Source organism: Cetorhinus maximus, chromosome 5 (genome assembly GCF_964194155.1).
Source record: "Cetorhinus maximus chromosome 5, sCetMax3.hap1.1, whole genome shotgun sequence".
Taxonomy (NCBI): Eukaryota; Metazoa; Chordata; class Chondrichthyes; order Lamniformes; family Cetorhinidae; genus Cetorhinus; species Cetorhinus maximus.
Window position 1 is genome coordinate 69,484,380 of NC_135883.1, and position 26,195 is coordinate 69,510,574.

At 42.4% G+C, this 26,195-nt stretch overlaps 1 protein-coding gene across 2 annotated transcripts in view; it reads right to left on the reverse strand.

Annotated features, from left to right (window-relative positions):
• The window catches only part of disc1 (DISC1 scaffold protein), a 186,870-nt gene that overhangs the window by 24,620 nt on the left and 136,055 nt on the right, over positions 1–26,195 (reverse strand). For both annotated transcript variants that reach the window (XR_013576609.1, XM_078541966.1), the window contains one exon: positions 20,578–20,622. Coding sequence is in view for 1 of the 2 variants with exons in the window: in XM_078541966.1 (XP_078398092.1) it covers positions 20,578–20,622 (45 nt within the window). In the remaining variant the exon portion in view is untranslated. The remainder of the gene's footprint in view (positions 1–20,577; positions 20,623–26,195) is intronic.

Genomic DNA, 26,195 nt, shown 5'->3' on the forward strand with positions numbered 1-26,195 from the left:
CCACAAAGGAAGGGGCCTGCTGTTGCCACAAAGGCGGCATGGCTGGAGGTGACTCAAAGTTAGCTGGGTGAGCATTATACCATGCTTCTGGTGACTTTTCAACTTCCATGGGCTACTTCACAGCAGAACCATGTCCATGAGAATACACCCAGCATACCATGTACATTCCTGCAGTGTGTCATTGCTGTCAGGCTCCAGCATATCTTCTGCTCCTCGGGTGTTCAAGGCCCTGACAGTAAGTCCCGACTTCTGCACGTCACATTTGTTAAGACATGTTCTGCACCGGTGTGCCATCACGTCAACGTGGATGGATGATCCAGCATGGGGGCATGATTCTGGCGGGCTAGCCTTCTAATGATATGCAAATGTATTACAATGAGGTTCCCGACATCCGATGGTGGGAATCGCGGCCCATCAATGAGACGAGCGGACAATCACAAGCTGGTTTCACGACATCATGTATCAGATTTTTGGTCTTCTCGCCATATTGTCTGTTCACGTCGCCGAGTTTGCCCGAAGCCATGGGTACGGACGATTCCGCCCTTAGTTGCTGGGTGGCAAGTTGTTTTTTAACTTGTTTAACGAATGGGAAGGCATTAGTTGACATGGACCAAAGGGGAGTGTGTGCAAGGGGTGATTGGTTGCTTGCACTCAGTTTTGTTAGTTGCATGGGGAAAGAGGGCAGAAAAATATGTTGCTGGATGTGGTTCTGACATCAGTCCACTGGTGCAACCAAGTGAACCTTGCATTAGTAAGGACATTCCTGGTAACAATGTAAACAACTAAACTGCATTGCCCTCATAACTTTCCTCTTTAGTTGTCCGCACTCTGCATCTTGTTCCTTTTCCAGGTCCGAAACTTGCTGTTGCCCAATGTTGTGCAGTGCAGCATACCAGGGCCATTCTGGATACCATAAGGGGTTTGTAATGAAGGGGGCCTCCAGATATCTCTAAGCAACTGAAGCACATCTTCAGCATGCTGATGGCTTGCTTAATCACAAATTTGGTCAAACAGCATTCGCTGGTTGGGTTTCTGACAGTGTCAACAGCCAAGTTTGAAGTGGGCATCCCTAGCAGTCACCAAGACCAAGGTTATTAATCTGCCAGCATCAGGCACACACAATGAAGCAGCAGATTTATATAACCGTAGGTGGCATCAGTTTCAAGAAATCATCATATCTTGGTAGTGTTCTCGCTAGGGATGCCACTATTGATGAAGATATCACTGCATGCATCCAGAAAGGAAGCTCTGCCTGCGGCTGACTCCATGTTTGTGTCTGGAAACGGCATGACATTAAGCTGAAGACTAAATGCAAATTCTACCAGGCTTTTGCCCTTACCACTCTGTTGTATGGCACAGAATCTGGGGTCTGCCATAGGCGCTACATTAAAGCACTGGAATGCTTCCACCAAAGACACCCAAGGTCCATCATGATCATTTGATGGCAGGGCAAAATCACAAACAGCGAGGTCCTCTATCATGCTGGGCTCAACAGCATACCCTCCAGAAAATTCAGCTTAGATGGGCAAGCCATCTCTCTCACATGAATGATTACAAAATCCCCAAGCAGGTCATCTATGGGGAACAGTCTCAGGGCAGACGACACCAAGGTGGTCGGTACAAATGATATAAGGGCACTTGTTAAAAAAAAAAGTATTATTTTAAGTTTAAAAGCACTTAATTTTGTTGCCAGCAACTTAACTGCAATCAACCCAATTTACCAGTGATTTACAAATGACTTAATAAATTGTTTTAGTTTGAACAAGACTTTAGACAGAAGGTAAGACAGAACTCTCAGATGTTAAATTAAAAGAAGCTTATTGAAATGGAAAAGGTATACTTATCAATACTAGATAGGCCTTCAGCCAGGTGATCAGTTTGAAGAACCGTAACCCTCTTGCATCACTTCTTCGACAGTGATTTTGACAAATTCTGCCTTGGGAGTTTCCACTACTTGGCTAGCGACAAACCCCTCAAAGCCTCAGATTTTTAACCTCTCAATGACCATTACTTCATCTCGAATTAAGCTGGTTGTAACTTGATAATTGGTCAATTTTACTGAATGAATTCAATTGGATTTCAGTCACCTGCGCAAATTGTCTCAGACAAGAATGCAATGGTATTGTTCGTTGTATCATCCTATTTGATTTTATACAAATCATCTAAGGACACCCTAAAAAGAACCTTGCAAACTTCTGATTATACACCATCTCTCCTGGAAAACACTTTAGCCAACTAGCACACATGGAGGCAAGCACTGAAATTTGGCTCAGCAAGTTTGGAGAACCATCTACACCAAACCTGCAAAATCCAATGTGCCCAGCGGCAGGCCAGAGATGGTGCAGCAGCAGAAGAGTCCTGAAGCACAATAATGAAAATATAAACTTCCAGTTCCGTAGACGTCCATCCTGATCCTGCATCAGACTCTTCAGTCATGAGAGGACCACAGAAGACGATGAAACCACTTACAGCTTGGACATATTCGAACAACGAGTCTACCATAATGAAGTGTGCATGCCCCCCAAGTCCAAAGACAACAGGGAGCTTCGGCTGCCACAGGATCACGGCAGCTCCTTTAGAAGCTTGCACACAACTTCAGAAATATATTTTTGTGGTTGCTCATCAGCTGCACACTGATGGAGTGCAAGTCCTTGTGGTTTACAAAATACTTCTGGTTGATATGGAGTGCTCAGGGAGCCGTGTGTGTGCAATAATTATGTCTTGCACATGTGGGATGCCAGCCAGAGTCACAAACCCGAGCGCCCATGCATACTGACTGGTGTCTTTGCAAGCAAAGTTCATATATGGCCAGCCCTGGCAAACAACTCATCGGTCATCTGTCATAATGCATTTGTGGGTCGCTGACTGTGAGATCCTGATTATGTCTCCAGCAGAGCCTTGGAAGGATCTGGAGGCAAAAAAGTTGAGGGTGGTGACAATGTTCCCTCTAATTTTTCTTTGCTGTGTGTAGCTCATTTGTTACATTGTATAGTCCCTTTAAGATTGCTGTGAGACCAGGCTTGTGTGCACCTTAAATTGAACTTTGGTTGTGAGCAGCCTGCATGTTGCACTGTGCGACTGCGCACCTTAGAGGGAACACTTAGTCACTTTGACAGCCACTGGTAATGCATGGCCACCAAGTCCAGCAGCGAGCAGGTCTTCTTCCAAGATGTTGCAGATCTCTGCTACCAACTAACGTGACAACCTGATCCTCCTAAAGCATCACTGTTCTGACACAGCCCCTGCCTATGTTGTGGGTACTGCTCAGCTGCAGGCTCCCAACAACAGGCTGCTGTTAGCCCCTTGTAATGTTTACTGCTGGTCAATCCACAGTAAGCTGACATTGATGCTTAGTCATATTGCGCCTCGTCTGAGGTCCAATTTAAGGCAGCCAAGGTGCCCCTCTACCTGATGTAGTTCAGAAAACCTGCAAGAAAATGAACTGTCAGCAGAGGAATTTTGAACAAACTCTTGTTAACGGGTAGGTAAGAAAGCAGCTGAGAGTATTGAGCATTTATTGCAGCATTTCCTTGAATTTTGATCAATCTCTCTATTGCTGTTCTGTTCTTACCTTGCTTTCACTGGAGAGTTTCAGGAAGCCCTGGAAGTCTGTGCATGTCATATTAAATTTAAGTGCATGCAAGCAACTTAACACACTTGAGTTAAACTTGGAAGTTGATGGATTGGAGCTAATTTCCAGATGCACTTGCATTTTTGCCATTTTTAACCTCACACACAAATACTCACACTCCTTCAGGATAAAATTTCTCCTATGATGTTATAACTTTTCATTTAGGATTGATAGAAGCTATATAATTTCCTGAAGATGCTGGTATGGTACAACTGCCAAACATATTCCCCTAACTAACAGGCTAATTAACTCTTATTTTTATTAGTTTGTGGTTCCATAAACTACAACTTAAGTTTTACTTCCTAGTTTTTTTGGCTTTGACTAGAATGAGACTTCTACTACAATCAAAGGATCAAAAGCATTGCTTTCTCTAATATTTTTGTGAAGTGCAGAGGCAATTTGTTTAAGTGCCTGGCCCCTTTTCATGTTTTGCACAGATACTCACATGCAGTAATTTAAAGGGGGCCATTTGTGCATGGCCTGCGTAGGGACTTATGGGTTGCTATGCAATCGCACAGCTTAGAGCGATCGACAGGCCAGAAAATATCTGTAAAATTAAAATGTGGTCTAATATCACACTAAGAAGAAGCATGGGGCTGAATTCCCTAGGCCATTCTGTCAGACACTAAACAGAACCCAAGAAGGAGTCCAGCAAAATAAGTTGGAAAAAGAACAAAACCTTGATGCACTGGGATTAGGGGCTGAGGCAGGGACTTTATACTGAAAGGAACCTGACTAAACAGTGAAAGCCAATTTGTCTGGTGAGATGAGACATGCTGACTTTTAGAATGGTGCAGATATAGCAGGAGTCTATAAAAGGAGTTCCAAATTTCCAGCACCCTTTGTGTGTAGAAGTGTTTCCTAATTTCACTTCTGAAAGGTCTGGCTCAAATTAAAACTATGCCCCTTTGTCCTAGACTCCACGACCAGGAGAATTAGTTATCTATCTTAGCTTGACAGCATCCAGGACAAAGCAGCCTGCTTGATTGGCATCCATCCACAAACATGCATTCCCTCCACTACCAACACAATGGCAGCAGTGTGTACCATCTACAAGATGCACTGCAGGAACTCATGAAACCTCCTTTGACACAACCTTCTAAATCCACAATCACTATCATCTACAAGGACAGGGCAGCAGACAGATGGGACCACCACCTGGAAGTTGCCCTCCAAGCCACTCACCAACCCGACTTGGAAATGTGTTGCTGTTCCTTCACTGTTGCTGAGTCAAAATCCTTGAACTCCCTCCCTAACAGCACTGTGGGTGTACCTACACCACACAGACTGCAGCAGTTCATGAAGACAGCTCACAGTCACCTTCTCAAGGGCAATTATGGATGGGCAATAAATGGTGGCCTAGCCAAAAATGCCCACATCCCATGAATGAATAAAACAAGATCCTTTCTGTTCCCCTCTCTCTCCTTGTAATTTAACCCTTAGACTCCAGGTATCATTCTAGTAAACCAATGATACACTCCCTTTCAAGATCAATATATCTTTTCCTCAGATGTGTTGCCCAAAACAGCGTTCAGTACTCCAGGAGTAATCTAACCACAGCTTTGTATAGCTGAAACATGATTTCCATCACCTTGTATTCCAGTCCTCTAGATATAAAAACCAGCATTCCATTAGATTATTTTGATTATTTTCTGTACCTGTTCATGACATGTTAATGATCTATGTATCTGAACACCCAAGTCTTTTTGGATCTTCACTGTTACTCGCTTTGCACCATTCAGAAATAACCCCTTTCTATTAGTTTTAGGTCCGAAGTGGATGATCTCAAGTTTGGCTACATTGAAATGCATTTGCCACGGATTTTCCCATTCACTTAAACTTTTGATAACTCTTTGTAATTTTATACTTCCTTCAACACTCCATAATCCTGCCTATCTTTGCATCATTGACAAATTTGGATATGTGGCTTTCTATTCCATGATCTAAGAAGACTCTTTAATTAAGGGGACAGATAGTGTCCACTGCAGCCAAGAACAAGAATCCCAAAGGCAGCGTTGCCTACAGGGTGCCAGGGTAAGGGATATCTCACAATGGCTGGAGAGGAACCTGGAAAGGGAGAGGTTAAACCCAGTTGTCATAGACAATGATGGGACAAACAACATAGGAGGAGGTAAAAGCAAAAAACTGCGGATGCTGGAAATCCAAAACAAAAATAGAAACAGAAATACCTGGAAAAACTCAGCAGGTCTGGCAGCATCGGCGGAGAAGAGCACAGTTGATGTTTCGAGTCCTCATGACCTTTCAACAGAACTAAGTAAAAATAGGAAAGGGGTGAAATATAAGCTGGTTTAAGGGGTGGGGGGGGGTGGGGGTTTGTTGGGACAAGCAGCCAGTAATAGGTGGAGATAACCAAAAGATGTCACAGACAAAAGGACAAAGAGGTGTTAAAGGTGGTGATATTATCTAAAGGGATGTGCTAATTAAGAGTAGAAAGCAGGACAGACAAGGTACAGATAGCTCTAGTGGGGGTGGGGTGAAGGAATACTAAAAGGGCTAAAAGGTAGAGATAAACAATGGGTGGAAATACATTTAAAAATAATGGAAATAGGTGGGAAAAGAAAAATCTATATAAATTATTGGAAAAAACAAAAAGGAGGGGGAAGAAACAGAAAGGGGGTGGGGATGGAGGAGAGAGTTCAAGATCTAAAATTGTTGAACTCAATATTCAGCCCAGAAGGCTGTAAAGTGCCTAGTCGGAAGATGAGGTGTTCAACGCAAACTGGAGGAACAGCACCTCATCTTCCGACTAGGCATTTTACAGCCTTCCGGACTGAATATTGAGTTCAACAATTTTAGATCTTGAACTCTCTCCTCCATCCCCACCCCCTTTCCGTTTCTTCCCCCTCCTTTTTGTTTTATCCAATAATTTATATAGGTTTTTCTTTTCCCACCTATTTCCATTATTTTTAAATGTATTTCCACCCATTGTTTATCTCTACCTTTTAGCCCTTTTAGTATTCCTTCACCCCACCCCCACTAGAGCTATCTGTACCTTGCCTGTCCTGCTTTCTACTCTTAATTAGCACATTCCTTTAGATAATATCACCACCTTTAACACCTCTTTGACCTTTTCTCTGTGACGTCTTTTGGTTATCTCCACCTATTACTGGCTGCTTGTCCCAACAAACCTCCCCCACCCCCTTAAACCAGCTTATATTTCACCCCTTTCCTATTTTTACTTAGTTCTGTTGAAGGGTCATGAGGACTCGAAACGTCAACTGTGCTCTTCTCCGCCGATGCTGCCAGACCTGCTGAGTTTTTCCAGGTATTTCTGTTTCTGTGTTGAACATAGGAGGAGGACCTGCTGAAAGAGTATCAGGAGTCAGGCTCTAAATTAAAAAGGACCTCGAAGGTAACAATTTCTGGATTATTGCTCAAGCAAATTGACATAGGTGCAGACAGATCAGGAGAATTAAGATGTGGCATCTGGGGTGGGAAAGCGGGTTCCTTTTCATGGGGCACTGGCAACAGTTTTGGGACAGGGAGGAGTTGCACCAATGGGATGGGCTCCACCTGAACCAGGATGTGATGAGTGTCCTGCCGAAAAGGATTCATAGGGAGGTAGCAAAAGGCTTTAAGCCAGTAAGAGGGAGGGAGGGATGTACAAGAAACGTAAGCAGCCTAAATGTAAACAGAACAGGGCAGGAGAACATAGGAAATGAAATAAGGGAGGACACTGATGGCAAGGGAACAAATGGAGTTAAAGAATTGGAGTCTAAAAAGAGCAAATCCTTCTAAAAAATAGTTAAAACCTCTATATGACAAGTAATAAGAGACCTCCCTATTTTTCATACCAAATTGTACCTCACATTTATCTGTATTGAACTTCATTTGCCAATTATTTGTCCATTCTGCAATTAAGTAATGACCTCCTGTAATCTGTTGAAATCCTCCTCAGTATTGGCAATTCTCCCAACCCAATTTGGTGCCATCCAAAAATTTAGAAATTGCGTTTTGATTCCAAAGTCCACATTGTTAATGTAAATTGTGAAAACAGCAGTGGTCCCAGCACTGACCCTTGTGGGACACCATTTCCCACCTTCTGCCACTCTGAATAACTACCCTTTACTCCCACTCTCTGCTTTCTGTCTTGATGCCAGTTAGCAATCCTTTCTACCACATGTCCCTGACTCCACGTTCTCTGACCTTATTATTTAGTCTATTATGGGGCACCGTATCAAAAGCCTTTTGAAAATCCAGATAAATTACATTACCATTGTCTGCTCTCCCTGTTAGCTCTTCAAAAAATTCAATAAGGTTGATGAAGCAAGATCTCCCCTTTTGAAATCCATGCTGACTATTTATTACTATAATTCTCATTTCTAGATGCTCTTCTACTCTCTCCTTTAATAAGGATTCCATTATTTTTCTGACCGCTAATGTTAAATTGACTGGTCTATAATTCCCTGGACATGTTCTGTCCCTCTTCTGAAATATAGGAATTACACTAGCTATCCACCAGTACTCTGCCACCATACCTTTTTTCTAACAAATTATTAAATATGAGTAGTAATGCCTCTGCTATCTCTTCCCTCGATTCTTTTAAAATACTGGATGCAATCCATCTGGACCAGGGGTTTTATCCTCATTGAGTTTTAGTTTGTTCTTTATTATTTTAAATGCACTTATCTCATTGCTCATCTCATCATTCAATGTCATGTCTACATGTTCCATCTCGCTTGTAAATAGCACAGCAAAATAATTACTACTTCTGCATCTTTCTATCATTATCTGCAGTATTATCCTGGCTATTCCTTAATGATCCAATTCTCATCATATGCCTGTGGAATATATTACTATTTTGTTTTACTTTCCTTGATAAATTAATTTCATAGTTCGTCCATCTACCTTTTTTTCCTTCTCTCCTAATCTCTTTGTATTCTCTCTTATCCTGCACTTCTCTGCTGGCTATGTACTTAATGTATGCCTTTAACCTAACCTTCAGCTGTTCCCTGATGTCCTTATTCATCCATAGAGTTCCCCTAGTGTTTAGTTTATTCTTTCCTTAAGGCAGAATTTATTTTTCCAGCACTCTGTTGAATAGAATTTTAAATGTTTCACATTGTTATTTTACTTATTATTTGCCAATATAGTTGCCCATTTTATTTTCCTAAATTCTATTCACAGCCCCTCAAAAATCAGCTTTTCTCCTATCTATTAACTAGATTTTTGCCATACTTATGTCCTTCTCTATTATCATCTTAAAGCAAATTATATATGGCCCCTATTTCCTAGATACTCCCCATTTCTTATCTGCTCTGGTTCATTCCCTGTTGCTAGATTCAAATACAAATCTTCCCTTGTTGGGCTTTTTACATATTGGGTTAGAAAGGAACCTGTAGGAACTCAATTCCCTTATCCACTTATTTTGTCCAATTAGTATCAGGGTAGTTGAAATTCCCCCATGATTATTATTCCATGTTTTTTATTCAACTTCCTAATTTCTCTGCATATTTCTTCCTCCACCGCCCTTCCACTATTAGGTAATCTGTAGACTACACCTATTAGTGTGATGGATCCTTTATTATCTTTCACTTTTATCCATATGGATTCTATTCCTGTCTTGCTGATAGCTGCATTTCTTTTTTCTACTACTATTATGTTACCCTGAATAATATTGCTACTCCACCTTCCCTATCTTTTCTAAATATGTTATATCCTGCAATGTTGAACTTCCAGTCCTGATTTTTCTGTAGCCTCTCTCAGTAATCACTACAATGTTTGGTTCCTCCCAATGCATGATTGCCTCCAGCTCCCCTGTTTTATTTAGACACTGTGGCCCTAATTTTTTCTCCCAAGTCAGGTGCACAGAGTTGGGAAATTTCCCCATTCCTCAAACCCAACTTCGGATAAACTGCCCCCAACCACCAGATTTTCATTCTGGGGGGAACGCATGCTAACTAAAGTCAGTCCAGCGCCCCTGTAAACAGTTTGGAGGCAGCCACAAGGGCTGCTGTGTGCAGAAGCAGGCTGTTTAAAAGACACACCTTGGTGCTCTGGGACTTTGTCCAAATTGTAATAATAACAGTATAATAAAAAACAGCTCTATAGCTCTCACACCCAACTCCCCACACCCCATCCATGCCAACTCTTGCCACTTCATGCTCCCCCACCCATCCCCATGGCCTCTCACACCCTCCATGCCAACCTGTGCCCCATACCCACCATGCCAACCTATGCCTCTCTACCCATCTCCATGGCCGTTTATAGCCCCTATGCCAATTCAGTATCAACTCATGCCTACCCATGCCCCCCACCCTATGCCCTACACCCTCCATACCAACTCACCCAGTATCCACCATGGTCAGACCTCAGGAGCCATGGTAAGATGAAATAAAATAGCTCTAAGTATCTATCACAGGCGTTATATTTTAAAAAACTCATTGATAAAAGCCCATTCAATACATTTAATTTCCTCAAGCACTTAATCACTTATTAAAAACAAACATTTGTATTCATAGCCCAACATCAAAGATATCTAATCTCCCTATAACCACTTGGAGCTGTCATTCAAACTGTGAATTTACAGGTTCCCCACTGTGATAATGATAGGTTGTGGAAGCAGTCAAGCAGAAATAATATTATAATAATAGCACTCAGGTTTATGTCATCAAACATCTATTGAAAATGCAAGCATTGATTTTTTTTTTCAATTGCAGGCTAGCTGTTTTTTTCTAAATTTAAAGGGCAGGAGATTTAAATGACGGCTTGACAGTTCCACACAGCTCGTCCACTTTTTATGCATATTCATGTCTACTCTTAACAATCCTAAAGGAATACATGACCTCTCCCAAAGGGTACCTGACCTCTCCAAATAACTTTTAATCAAATTTGTAAAGCCCACGAGTTGTGTTTCAGAAAGCTAGGTGGCCAAAATTACTCCTGTTTGAAGGCAGTTGCACTTTTAAATGTGCCACTGCCTCTGAACATCAAGTGTATGAAATACGTCCCAACCCTGTCCACTCCCCCACCTTCCCCGGTGAATATGGTGGGTGCTGAACAGGGCGGGACTTCTTTTTTGGGCTCTGGCACCATTTTGGATAAGGCTCAGAGCCCTTGTGGCTTTGCAAAATTTTGGGCCTGTGTGTGCATTCCAAACAGATATCTTAACTTATTTTTAATATGATTTTCTCTCATTTTATGTTTAACCACTTTTTTAGGTTCCCATTCTATAACTCTACTTATTCCCTTGCCATCAATGTCCTCCTATTGCAGGTGATTTGGTACCATCCTCACTATCTGTCATGCCTCCAAATTTGGTATCATTGGTAAATTTTGAAATTTTATTAAATATTCCAATATCCAAGTAATTTACATATATCAAAAAACAGTGGTCGTAGCAGTGAACCTTGAAGAACAACATGGTCTACCATCCTCTGCTCTGAAAAACAACCATTTACCATGACTTGCTGTTTTCTGTCCTCAAGCCAATATTTTATCCAAGTTGACACCGTCCTATCCAATGAGCATCAGTTTTGGTAACCAGTCTAGAGTGCAGTACTTTGTCAAATGCTTTCTTAAAATCCATACAGACAACATCCACTGCATTCCCTTCGTCAACATTCTCTGTCCTTTATAAAAAAAATTCAATTAAATTTGTGAAACATGATCTACCTTTTACAAATCCATCCTGGCTCTCTTTAATTAATGCAAACCTCTTCAAGTGCCTGGTCAGCTTTACCCTAATTATTGTTTATAAAACCGTACCAAACCACAGATGTTAAACTGACCAGCCTGTTGCTACGAGGAATGCCCTTACATTTTTTCTTGAACAAGTGTCACATTTGCCACTTTCCAATCCTCTGACATCTCCCTCATATCTAAGGAAGATTGGAAGATCATGGCAATCCCTTCCATTATCTCCATTCCCTTTTCCTTTAGCTACTGAGGATGCAAGCCACCTGGACCAGACTAATTATCAACTCTAAGTATAGCCAACCGTTCCAGTACATCCTGTGTATCAGTTTTTACTCCATCCATTACCTCTAACATTTCCGCTTCCACTGATATTTTGTCAGCATCCTCTTCCTTAATAAACACTGATAGAGAGTGCTTATTAACAATTCCAGCCTTGCTCTGTGTTTCTAAGCATATATCATCCTCTTTGTCTCTAACAGGACCCACGCTGCCTCTTACTGCTTGCTTTCCATTTAGATCCCAATGGAAGAGTTTTGGGTTCCTTTTTATGTTAATGACCATTTTATTCTCATATTCTCTCTTTGCCAGTATTATTTTCCTCTACACTTCCTCTCTCAACTTATTGTATTCTGGTTCTCACTTGAAGAATTCATCAGCCATGCATCATACACCCTCTTCCTTTTTCCTATCTCCCTTGTCATCCAAGGTGCCCTGGCTTTGATTCCTCGACTTTTCCCTCTTGTTGAAATGTACCTAGTTACAGATTTTCTTTACCTCTTGAGTCATCAATGGCTGTTTCTTTGGCAAAGTATTCATTTAATACCTCAACCTGTCCCTTGCCCCTTTGGGGTATAAACTTCTATCATATCAAGCTCTTTTTGAACACCTCCCATTGATCTTCTGTCATTTTACCCATAAGCAGATTTTCCCTGTTGACTGTGGACAGTTTCTCTCATTCCATGTCTGAAATTAGCCATATCTAAATCTAGAACCTCAGTAGCTGTTTTGAATTTCTCCCTTTCAAACAATACATTGAACTGATAATAAATTCTTAATTCTACTCAAACTCTCTACTGCTCGCTTATTTCTTATTATATCCTCTTATCATTGAAGTAATTTCATCCTTAATCACTAAAGCTACTCCTCCCCTCTACCACTTTCCTTATCTTTTCTGTAAACCTTATAAGGGGACAGTGATCATTGTATAAGATTTAGGTTGGTTCTGGAAAAGAACAAGGAACAATCCAGAGTAGGTATAATTAACTGGGGGAAAGCCAATTTCATAAGGGTGACAATGTGTCTGGCCCAGATCAAACATGTAAGCTAGCCATCTAGGTGTCTGTCTCTCTTTATAAGTTATTCCCAACATATAACAGACTTGGAAGTTGCTGGCTGAGAAGCAGGAGACAATTGGTAACTTCAAAAGGAAGTTGGATAGGCATCTGAGAGCTACAGGAATCGGGGCCGGGGGGGTGGATGACACTGACTGGATTGCTCTACAGAGAGCTGGCATGGACTTGATAGGGTCAATGGCCTCCTTCTGTGCTGTAAAGACTCTGTGGAAATCAGAATCAAATGCTGGCAGGCAAAACAGCATCTAGTCAATGGACTGCCTGTAAAGGAGATAGTTTGAGCAAAGGCAAGGTATATTCCCACAAAGGAGAAAGGTAGGGCAAACAAATATAGAGCTCACTGGATGACAAGAGAAATAGAGATTAAGACAAAGAAGAAAAAATGTGCTTATGACAGATGTCAGGTGGATAATACAACCAGGAACCAGGCCAAATACAGAAGTTTCAGAGAGGAAGTAAAAAGGCAAAGAGAAGTAAAGAGACTAGCAGCTAACATAAAAGGGAATTCTAAAGTCTTTGATAGGTATATAAATAGTAAAACAGTGGTATAAGGAGGAGTGGAGCAATTAGGGACCAAAAAAGGGGATTTCGGCATAGAGACAAGGCAGAGGTATAAATTTTTTTCTATTATTCATTTATGGGATGTGATCGTCATTGGCTAGGCCAGCATTTATTGCCCATCCCTAATTGCCATTGAGACGGTGATGGTGGGCTGCCTTCTTGAACCGCTAGAGTCCCTGTGGTGTAGGTACACCCACAGTGCTATTAGGGAGGGAGTTCCAGGATTTTGACTCAGCAATAGTAAAGGAATGGTGATATATTTCCAAGTCAGGATGGTGAGTGGCTTGGAGGGGAACTTCCAGGTGGTGGTGTTCCCATCTATATGCTGCCCTTGTCCTTCTAGATGGTAGGGTTCGTGAGTTTGGAATGTGCTGCCTAAGGAGCCCTGGTGAGTTTCTGCAGTGCATCTTGTAGATGGTACACACTGCTGCCACTGTGCGCCAGTAGTGGATGGAGTGAATGTTTGTGGGAGGATTGCCAATCAAGCAGGCTGCTTTGTCATGGATGGTGTCAAGCTTCTTGAGTGTTGTTGGAGCTGCGCTCAGCGAGATAAGTGGAAAGTATTCCATCACACTCCTGACTTGTGCCTTGTAGATGGTGGACTAACTTTGGGGAGTTGGGAGGTGAGTTACCTACCGCAGGATTCCTAGCCTCTGCCCTGCTCTTGTAGACACAGTATTTATATGGCTAGTCCAATTCAGTTTCTGGCCGATGGTAACCCCCCAGGATGTTGATACTGGGGGAATTCAGTGATGGTAATGCCACTGAATGTCAAGGGGCGATGATTAGATTCTCTCTTGTTGGAGATGGTCATTACCTGGCACTTCTGTGGCACAAATGTTACTTGCCACTTGTCAGCCCAAGCCTGGATATTGTCCAGGTCTTGCTGCATTTGGACATGGACTGCTTCAGTATCTGGGGAATAATGAATGATGCTGATCATTGTGTAATCATCAGCAAACATCCCCACTTTTGACCTTATGATGGAAGGTTATTGATGAAACAGCTGAAGATGGTTGGGCCTAGGACACTAGCCTGAGGAACTCCTGCAGTGATGTCCTGGAACTGAAATGTTTGACCTCCAACAATCACAACCATCTTCCTTTGTGCTAGGTATGACTCCAGCCAGCGGAGTTTCCCCTGATTCCTAATGACTCCAGTTTTGCTATGGCTCCTTCATGCCACACTGAGTCAAATGCCTCCTTGATGTAAAGGGCAGTGACTCTTATCTCACCTCTGGAGTTCAGCTCTTTTGTCCATGTTTGACCCAAGGCTGTAATGAAGTCAGGAGTTGAGTGGCCCTGGCGGTACCCAAACTGAGTGTCAGTGAGCGTGTTATTGCTAAGCAAGTGCCACTTGATAGCACTGACGATGACCCCTTCCATCACTTTACTGATAATCGTGAGTAGGCTGATGAGGTAGTAATTGGCTGGGTTGGACTGGTCCTCCTTCATGTGAATAGGACATACCTGGGCAATTTTCCACATTGCCTGGTAGATGCCAGTGTTGTAGCTGTACTGGAACAGCTTGGCTAGGGGCACGGCAAGTTCTGGAGCACAAGTCTTCAGTATTATTGCTGGAATATTGTCAGGGCCCATAGCCTTTGCAGTACACAGTGCCTTCAGCCATTTCTTGATATCATGTGGAGTGAATTGAATTGGCTGAAGACTGGCATCTCTGATGCTAGGGACCTCCGGAGGAGGCTGACATAAATCATCCACTCAGCACTTCTGACTGAAGATTGTTGCAAATGCTTCAGCCTTACCTTTTGCACCAAAGTGCTGGGCTCCTCCATCATTGAGGATGGGGATATTTGTGGAGCCTCCTCCTCGACTGAATTATTTAATTGTCCACCACCATTCACGCCTGGATATAGCACAACTGCAGAGCTTAGATCTGATCCGTTGGTTGTGGAATTGCTTAGCTCTATCACTTGCAGCTTATGCTGTCTGGCATGCAAGTACTCCTGTGTTGTAGGACTAACACTCATTTTTAGGTATGCCTGGTGCTGCTCTTGGCATGCCTTCTTGCACACTTCACTGAACCAGGGCTGATTCCCTGGCTTGGTGGTAATGATAGAGTGGGGGATATGCTGAGCCATGAGGTTACAGATTACAATTCTGCTGCTGCTGATGGCTCACAGCGCCTCATGGATACCCAGCCTTGAGTTGCTCGATCTGTTCGAAATCTATCTCATTTAGCATGGCCACACAACACGATGGAAGGTGTTCCTCAATGTGAAGGCGGGACTTAGTCTCCACAAGGACTGTGCGGTGGTCACTCCTACCGATATTGTCATGAACAGATGCATCTGCTACAGGCAGGTTGGTGAGGATGAAGTCAAGTATGTTTTTCCCTCTTGTTGGTTCCCTCACCACCTGCCGTAGACCCAGCCTAGCAGTTATGTCCTGTAGGACTTGGCCAACTCGGTCTGTGGGGTGCTACCGATCCACTCTTGGTGATGAACATTGAAGTCTCCCACCCAGAGTACATCCTGCACCCTTGCCACCCTCAGTGCTTCCTCCAAGTGGTGTTCAACATGGAGTACTGATTCATCAGCTGAGGGGGGGAACAGTACCTGGTAATCAGCAGGAGGTTTCCTTGGCCATCTATTTATAGCAAGGAACAAGATGCTGCGCAGGTCATGAGGAAAGAGGAGGTAATTCTGACACTTGAAAGGTTTAAAATACTTTTAAGAGAGTATTGGATAGACTTTCTGTACTGAAAATTGATAAAGCACCAGGACCGAATGACATGTATCCCAGAATACTGAGGAAAGTGACAGCGGAAATTGCGGAGGCACTGGCCACGACTTTCCAGCCTTCCTTAGATCCAGGGGTGGTGCCAGAGAACTGGAGAATTGCAAACGTTACACACTTGTTCAGAAAACATGTGAAGACAAGCCTAGCAACTACAGGCCAGTCAGTTTAACTTCGGTGGTTGGGAAACTTCTAGAAACAATAATTTGGGACAAAATTAATTATCATATGGGTAAATGTGGGTTAATTAAAGAAAGCCAGCATGGATTTCTTAAGGGAAAATAGTGTTTAACTAACTTGCTGGAGTTTTTTGATGAGGGTTGATGAGGGTAATGCTGTTGATGTGGTGTTCATGGAATTGCAGAAGGCATTAAGTAAAGTGCCGCACAACATACTTGTGAGCAAAGTTATAGCTCATGGAATAAAAGGGACAGTGGCACCATGCATAGGAAATTGGCTGAGTGACAGGAAACAGAGTAGTGGTTAATGGATGTTTATCAGCCTGGAGGAAAGGTTGTAATAGAGCTCCCCAGGATCAGGGTTGGGACCCTTGCTCTGCCTGACATATATTAATGTCCTAGTCCTTGGTGTAGAGCGCACAATTTCAAAATTTTCTGATGATGCAAAACTTGGAAGCATTGTGAACCGTGATAGTCTACAACTTCAAAAGGACACAGAAAAATTGGTGGAATGGGCAGACAAGTGGCAGATGATATTCAATGCAGAGAAGTGTTAAGTGATTCATTTTGGTAGGAAGAGCAAGGAGAAACAATATATTCTAAAGTGGGTGCAGGATCTGATGAGGAACCTGGTGTATATATGCGTAAGTCATTGAAGGGGCAGGACAGGTTGAGAGTGAGGTTAATAAAGCATACAGTATCCTGGGTTTTATTAATAGGGGCATAGAGCACCAGAGCAAGGTGGTTATGTTAAACTTGTATAAAACACTGGTTTGGTCTCAACTAAAGTATTGCATCCAGTTCTGGGCACAACACTTTACCAAAGTACTTAATTTCAATCATACAGGTCCAGGCCATGAGTTTGTGTGTGACTTTGCAAACAATGAACTCTAAGCTGCAAGATGTGCTCTGCATCAGTGAGGTTTAAAGGGACACTCAACAAGTTGCAGGTGAGGCGCTGTTAACTTACCTTTGCTAAGGCTAAATTTGTGGAAGCACTGTGCTTGATTGTTGGAGTTTGGCAGTTGGTGCTTACAGTCAGGGAGGGCAAAGGAATAGCTGAACTAAGTATGGGGCAGTTGAAATGCCTCCTGGTCTGCAACGCGACCAGTACATGGAGTGGAGGAGGAGGAAGGGCAAGCTTTGGGGAGTGCGGAGGATGAAGGTTCTCGATAAAAGGCTCCATCCATCAAGGGTTCCACTGCCTTGACTGCTAGGGGGAAGCACTGCAGTATAGTTAGTAAGGGTCTTGAAGTTTGTGATGGTCAGCGTCCTCCACATCATCATTAGGCGGGCACAGCGGTTACCTCTGGGATCTGGAGGCCATCTTGAAAGGAGGAAGAGGAGGATGCAGGTATACTGGATCTGACTAACTGAATGGGTTGAGAGGGAGCAGATTTTGAGGCTCTGCATTCACTGAGACAACTTCCCAAACCTCATCACAGCATCCCCCTGGCCACCATCCAACAATAAAAGCCCACAACAAAAGCCTTCACATATCTTTATCCATCACCACAGCTAATTATACAAACAAAAATTAACTATTAACCTTTGTGCAATCCCTTTTAGTGGGAGATACTGCAGATGACCTTGCATGATGCCCTTGAGTGCCCTCCTTTAACAGCATCATCTTGACTAGCTGGCTTAGGAGCAACAGCAAGGCACTAGCAGAGTGGTGGTAGTGAGAGCACAAAAGCTGTCATCCTGAGACAGGTTAGCACATTCATCCTTCATGACTTCATTGCTCTACTCCTAAAGAAGGCACCTCCACAATCCTAGCAAGGACGGCAGATTGCTGGACTGTTGAGAGTCTTCTTGTCCATTTGAACACTGAGATCTGCAACAATGATGGCAGAAGGCTAAGCCCGCATAGCAGCAAACTGAGCTTGCATGGCACCAAGAATGGATCTAATGACTTCAGCCTGAGCTTGCATGGCTTCCCCCTGTGCTGCAGGGGATGCTGATCAGTGGTCACCAGACGCTCTATCAAAGCTGGCTCTACTCATGTAATCATGAATTGGACACCACTTCCACGGTGGATAAAATAAAATCCAAGCTCTGCGTGATGCTCTCTGCCATATTGGAGCCGGAATCTTCCATGTTCCTTGACAGTGACAGAAGGCCATCTGACAGGCCTGGCAATGCACCAAGCATCCTTCTCCTATAGGCTATCCCAATGAAATCCTCATTTGAGACCCTGTAGCAGGACCCGTCAGCAACTGCTGGGGAGCTGGCATACAAGTTACCCTTTCCCCCTGGCCTGGCTGCAGACCACTTGTGCCTGGTTACTCACCATGTGCAGATCCTGACACCAGACTAACCTATCAGGTAGACATAGTGCTAGTATCTGAGCTGGGATTGTGATATTAAGTGACAGTGCCTCCTCATAATTGTCATGGGGTTGCTCTTCCTTTTCTTCCTTCCTACATTGAGGCTGTCTAATTGGAAGTTCTAAGATACTTGAAAGCATAAAAGCAGAAGAGGAAGAGGTGAGGAGAATGGGGTGGGGAGGGAAGGTTGATGGTCACACACCTGTAGTTCTCACTTCATTCCACATCTCAGGATGAGGGTGAGGAGCGAGTTGAAATGGCCATAAGGCAGTCACTTGCCATCATCTTGGTTGGACTCAGCAGCACTGATGCCATGGCTCGCTGATGCCAGTCCCATGATTCTAAGGACCATCTCCTTGAGGAGACTCAGGGGATGGAGCGGTGCCTGCTCTCCTGCCTTTGAGTCTCAATGATGTTATAGGCTACCTTCTCCTGCGAGAGGGGGCAGAATGTTGGTTCTTGTGCTGCACTTTGGGTAATATTCCTGCCAAATCTAAATATGAGAGACAATGAGAGATGTGTGTGAAGCAGGCATAGCTAGGTGTGTGTGGATGAGGCAGAGTATGTGAAAGTTTAAGGCATGAATCCTGAGTGCTAATGAGTACTGCTGCATGAGTGATGGAATGTGGGGCACTGAGTAACTGCAGAGGTTGGTGGTGTGGTGCATATGTGATGTCATTTCAGGATACATTCACTAGCCTTGACCATTGTGTCCAAGGTCATTATACCACTTGCAGCACTGCTGCCAGGTCCTCAGAACTAACCCAAGGCATTCACCGCCTTTGTCAAGTGCTCCCACTCGCTTTGGAAGCTGCTTTGTGAGGATCCCCTTGCCCCTCCCAGATACATGGCCTTTCTTCTGGACTCTTCTGGGTCACGAGTGCCTTCATTGCAGTGTCATTAAATCTTGGAGGCCTCCTGCTTGCCTGATGTGGCTATTGTCTTGACCTTCAATGTTTCAAAGTTCTTTCTTGTCAGCCTTCAGTTCAATAATGCAGCTTTCCTTTAGGAGGGGCAGACAGACTTTAAAAGCTGAAGGTTAGCTGGTACATGTACTAGCTTTGCACATTCTTTTGCACCCTCCAACTGCATTACACAGCCATCCAGTTAGCAGCATGACAGATGCTCAGCTTTGCACTTCAATCATGGTGACAAGGTGCCAGCAGGAACTTTATATGCTGGCCACCTGCAATGGAACCAGCATGGACAGGTCATGAATCATGGTTGCTGCACCTGAAAGCCAGAGTGAGCCAACTTTAGCATTCAATGTCTTAAATGTTTTCTTTAAGGAGGGCAAAAATAATGGTCAACAGCATTGTTTAATGTTTAAAATAACATATAGAAAATACTCAAGGGTTGATTTTAACTCTCCCATTCCTTATGAGAATGAGGTGCGCATAGGTTAAAATACAGGCCGACTCCTGCCCTAAAGCTTTGACACCAGGATCACACTAGGCAGTACTTTAACTCTCGGCTTTTAGGAGGCAGGTAGCCCTTTACCGCAGCCAAGCAAACACTTCATTAAAATGCAATGCTTGAGCCCTGAAGACCTCAATCAGACCACAATGCTATTTTAACTTTTGTGCTGCAATGTCAGTGCATGCTAGTGGCCTCGCTAAGGAAGCAAAACAGGCCCAGAAGAGAGAGACAAAAGGTAAATAATTTAAATTTTTTCTTAAAAAAGATGGGCAAGGCAGAGTAGGAAGTCTTTCTTGCCCTGATTGCCTACTTCTTAATCAGATACCTGACTGCGGGGGAAGGTTTCTTTAGGGCTCCAGCAGCAGTCTCTAGATTCCTATCCTTGAGCCCTATATATCACTGATGCTGTGTCCAGGCAGGAATTGTTCCTAGGACCACCACAGACAAGGGATTCCATTTGGACAATCACTGACAGGGACTTCAAATCATCACAAAGAAGCATAAATCTAACACCAAAATTTATATGTAATCAACAAGAATAGAACTTTGGGATTGTTAGGAAGACAGCATAGCGTAGCTCTTTAAATATTGCATTCTATGCCTTTAGAATGTACATTAGACAACGGGCCTTTTCCTCTTCTATTTGTGCCACACCACAAGCTACAGAATGAACTTCTAAACACTCACCTCGGACTGTGTATCCTTGATGTTAAAAGAACATTTAATTGATACCTAAGAAATGAATATAAATGATAGTTAAATATGTAGATGGTGCAAGAAGTTTACATCAATTATAATCTAAAAAGCATACACCAGTAATATTAATAAATAAGAAACAAGGTACCAAATCTAAGTGAAAGTAATTTGCAAAGGAAATTTTAAGTTTATCTATGTAACTACGTAAGGGATATAACTTCAACAGTGAATACCACAAAGAAATGTCTCAATGTCAAGTTACAAAATTGTTGGTTGGGAAGGTCTCAGGCATGAATATAAGACTCAGGATCCTACTAAACCCCATTCTATGTACCACAGAGAAAACTACCAATGTGATTTAATGATAAATGCAACTACTAATAATGCTTTCTAGAAGGCATTAGGACAACACAAAAGTTTTTCTACTATCTTTTCTTTCACTATAATGGGATAACAATGTAATGAAAGTTACTGAACACAGGACAGTTAAGTATAGGGTAATATACAGGTGGAAGGGTGTTCCAAGAGCATGATGTCCCATTGGAGAATTATGGAGGACAGCAAAAGGTAGACATGGGCACTGTGGGCCTCAAAACTCCTTATTTCAGAAGGATTGAATGTGCATTTACTTAAAAGGGCCACTCTCCTAAAAGTAAGTTTAATAAACCTTGTTTTGTTGCTTGGACAGAATATAATTACATTAGTTGCATCAGTGTTACTTACATTCAATGTCATCATGATAAAAATCAACATCATTTTTTCTGTCTCCTGTCCCCAAATGAAAGAAAGCTAAGCTTTTATGAAGGGAGGAGATAATGGCAAACAGAAATGTGTACTTTACAATACTGCAGCAACGGTAAATGCATACTGGAGACGTTACACAAAAAACTGTATACAGCAAATCAAACAGACAAATAACTTGCAATAAGAATTATTCAGAATTATGGTATAAAACCTCCATAAAACCACCCTTCAATTTGTCACCCACTATTTTATGACGCTTTCCTAGTTTCAGGATTAACCATGTACTTTTCTTTGAACTATGCAGGGTTCTGAGACTACAACTTGCTTGCTAAATATGTTAAACCAGTTCACTAGTTAACACTAAGGTGGTTTTGGACAGAAGCACAAAATGGCCAATGGTGTATTAGCAACCCATTTTATTTCCCGACTGTTTTTAAAAGCAGGCAATGTGTAAAACAAGCTGCTACTTCATTTTCACACATTTTGTGTTACCAAGACCAATTTCACTCCCTAAATGGTTCTAAATTTTAGGCATAACAATATGCACATTAGTCTGTTTTTGAAGGGTGTGGCTTTCCATTTTATAATTATCTAATATATTTATTAAAAAACAAAAATAAAGTATCCATATTTTATAATTTTTCCAAGGAAGAAATGTAATTGTACTAACAATATGTCATGGCTACGATCAGCCATCTATTTCTTGACTTGATTAACTAGAGATTCTTTTGTCACTTGGTAGTACAGAACTTGAATATTGCTGAAAAGAGATATGTTGCCAAAGTTATTTCTCTTGCACTCATCAGGACAACGTAAGAATGCCAAATTTCAAATGATCACAACAATTTATATTACAGGAGAAAAGGGTGATGATTGGTTGCCAAATTAACACTGCTTGGATGAGGCGTTGCCATGGCACCGATGCCAAGAACGTAGGCCATATGTTCCAACGGTTGACTGATTGATCAAACTTGTTCCTTTGGTTTTGCATGATAAGCAGAGTACAGACCTGTACTCAATCAGCTCATGCTTTAAAAGCCCAAAACAAAATATCCATTGTTAGATGTGATTCTGTGATTAGGCAGCACTTGCTAAACAATCCTGAGTGCACCAATAGCTGCACTAACAATCAATTTAAGATGAATAGTCAAGCTCTTAACATGGCTCATTTACGATTGCTAGAGCTGACATACAGTCAGATACAAGGACCTGTTCTCTGCAAACAAAAGGGATATGTTCCAGCCTTGCACCTTTTTTGAATTACTTGGGAGCTTGGGGAGCCTATATTTTCCGGCTGCTTCCTCCAAGGCAGCATCTCCGCCAATCAGAGTTGGCTTGATAGCCAATCAGCACTTTTTTCTCAAGTATAAATTGGTCTGATCATTTGAAATTTGGCATTCTTGCATTTGTCTTGATGAGTGCAAGATGAAAAGCTTTAGCAACATCTCTCTTTTCAGCAAGATTCTTTTGTATTACTTCGAACAATATGGTTCACATGGGGTAAACTTAGCTAGTTAATAAATACTGTGGCTTGTACTTAGTTTATATCCTTTTTAATATATATTCTTACAGCCTTATAACCTCAGAAATTTCCATAATAAAAACTGACAAAAACAGATTGAGCTATAAAGTACATAAAAATTATTTAGGCTGTCAATCCAAAGATTTATTATTCAGTTAAATGAGTACCTGTACCTCGTAACAGTTGTTAGAACACATACTGCAACTACACAGTTATAGATTATACGTACATAACAACACACAAAACAGTGTTAGCATGCATTGCATGTGCTATTTCCTATGAGGCGTAATTCTATGATCTCGTGCCGCCAGCAGGGAATCACACCAAGAGCAAGCATAAGTTCGAGAATCAAGGCTATGCTATCCTAGACTCATATCCAATCCATGCTCCCTTCAAGCATGGTTTCTCCACTGGAAGTGCCGGATCGCAGATTTATTCCTGAGAATAAGGAATAAAGTAACAAAAATATATATTCACGTATGAGAAATATTACATTCAATGTCTATTTTAAAGATTGACACAGCACCCAACTGGTTACTACAGAAATACTAGGTGGCAGTAGAGTTACCTTTTGCAGTTTCTCACCTTCACTGACTTGGAATCTAGTAGGTGACTGGGAAGGTCAGCCTCTCCTTCATAGGGACATAAAGGGAGCACTGCACAGCATGCAGGGCATAGAAAGAGGTATGGAAATTAAAAAGTAAGCTTCAGGTATTTACCACAAACTACTAAATATGTTGGAAAGAAGAGTCAAAATCAGGTTCAGTTACAAAGCTGATCTCCATGCAGAATATACATTGAAAACTGGCATGCAATAGTATGTAATATGAGGAAGGCTATTAGTTAAGTCAGCAGAAGGAAGAGAAGGAACTGTTGTCAAACATAGCACACAACCTATCTTAGCACAACAACAGCAATAAGTTCTGTTTTTCCAAAACTCCATTTGAACCCAGAAGTGTTCAGTGTATCTTGATAAAAATTAATATTCTATATGGCTTTGTCTGAAATGTACTGTAATCATGTTCAATGACTTTATATGAGTGAATGATTCTTAAATGCCCTCTGAACAAGGGCAACTAAGAATGGGGAAAAAATGCTGGCCTAGCCAGTGACACCCAGATCCCATGAACGAATAAAAATAATAAGTTAAGGGGATAGAGCATATGCAAATCATTATGGGAAGAGATGTTTTTAGATATTGGTTTTAGAATATCAAGTCAGCTGTTGCATCTTATTCCCCCTTATAAAATATGCGTAACTCTATTACTATAAAGATGTAGACTAAGAAAAGAACAATAGTGAATTCTACATTGTTATTTTTTTTGGTCTTCCCCATTTACTCATGATGTTTTCCTAAATTACCACTTCCCAAAATTCACACATATGAATAATGAAACCTGGGAGTAAATGCAATTATTCTTTTTTCATCTATACTTGGTTTTTCCTCATTTAAATTCTACTAATTTGTTTTTATTCATTCATGGGGTGTGGACATCGCTGGCTAGGTCAGCATTTATTGCCCATCCCTAATTGCCCTTGAGAAGGTGGTGGTGAGCTGCCTTCTTGAACTGTTGCAGTCCATGTGGTGTAGGTACATCTATAGTGCTGTTTGCGAGGGAGGTCTAGGATTTTGGCCCAGTTACAGTGAAGGAGCTGTGACTTACTTCCAAGTCAGGATGATGAGTGACTTGGAGGAGAACCTCCAGGTAATGATGTTCACATGTGTCTGCTGCCCTTGTCCTTCTAGATGGTAGTGGTTGTGGGTTTGGAAGTTGCTGTCTAAGGAGGCTTAGTGAGTTCTTGCAATGCATCATTTGGAGATGGTATACACTGCTGCCACTGTGCATTGGTAGTGAATGTTTGTGGATGGGGTGCCAAGCAAGCAGGCTGCTTTGTCCTGGATGGTGTCAAGCTTCTTGAGTGCTGTTGGAGCTGCATTCATCTAGGCAAGTGGAGAGTATTCCATCACACTCCTGACTTGTGCTTTGTAGATGGTGGATGGGCTTTGGGGAGTCAGGAGGTGTGTTACTCCCCACAGGATTCCTAGCCTCTAACCTGCTCTCATTGCCACAATATTTATATGGCTAGTCCAGCTCGGTTCCTGGTAAATGGTAACCCCAAGGATGTGGATAGTGGGAGATTCAGTGATGGTAAAGCCATTGAATGACAAAGGGCAACGATTAGATTCTCTCTTGTTGGAGATGGTCATTGCCTGGCACTTGAGCGGCATGAATGTTACTTGTCACTTGTCAGCCCAAGCCTGGATATTGTCAAGGTCCTGCAGCATTTGGACATCAGTATTTGAGGAGTTGCAAATGGTGCTGAACATTGTGCAATCATCAGCGAACATCCCCACTTCTGATCTTATGATGAAAAAAAGGTCATTGATGAAGCTGCTGAAGATGGATGGGCCTAGGACACTACCCTGAGGAACTCCTGCAGTGATGTCCTGGAACTGAGATGATTGACCTCCAAAAACCACAACCATCTTCCTTTGTGCTAGGTATGACTTCAACCAATGGACAGTTTTCCCCCGATTCCCATTGGCTTCAGTTTTGCTAGGGTTCCCTGATGCCACACTCGATCAAATGCTGCCTTTGACATCAAGGACAGTCATTCTCACCTCTGGAGTTCAGCTGTTTTGCCCATGTTTGAACCAAGGCTGTAATGAGGTCAGGGGCTGAATGGTCCCTGTGGAACCCAAACTGAGCATCAGAGAGCAGCTTATTGCTAAGCACATGCTGCTTGATCGCACTTTTGATGACTTCTTACATCACTTTACTGATGATCAAGAGTAGACTCATGGGACAGTAATTGCCGGGTTGGATTTGTCCTGTTTTCTGTGTACGGGACATACCTGGGCAAATTTCCATGTTGCTGGGTGGATGCCCATATTGTAGCTGTATGGGCACAGCTTGACTAGGGGCGTGGAAAGTTCTAGAGTTCAAGTCTTCAGTACTATTGCCTGAATATTGTCAGAAGCCATAGCCTTTGCAGTATCCAGCTTCAGCTGTTTCTTGGTATCATGTGGAGTGAATCGAATTGGCTGAAGACTGGCATCTGTGATGCTGGGGACCTCCAGAGGAGGCTGAGATGGATCATCCACTCGGCACTTCTGTCTGAAGATTGTTGCAAATACTTCAGCGTTATCTTTTGCACTGATGTGCTGGGCTCCTCCATCATTGAAGACGGGGTTATTTGTGGAGCCTCCTCCTTCAGTGAATTATTTAATTGTCCACCACCGTTCACGACTGGATGTGGCACGACTGCAGAGCTTAGATCTGATCCGTTGGTTGTGGAGTCGCTTAGCTTTGTCTATCACTTGCTGTTTATGCTGTTTGGC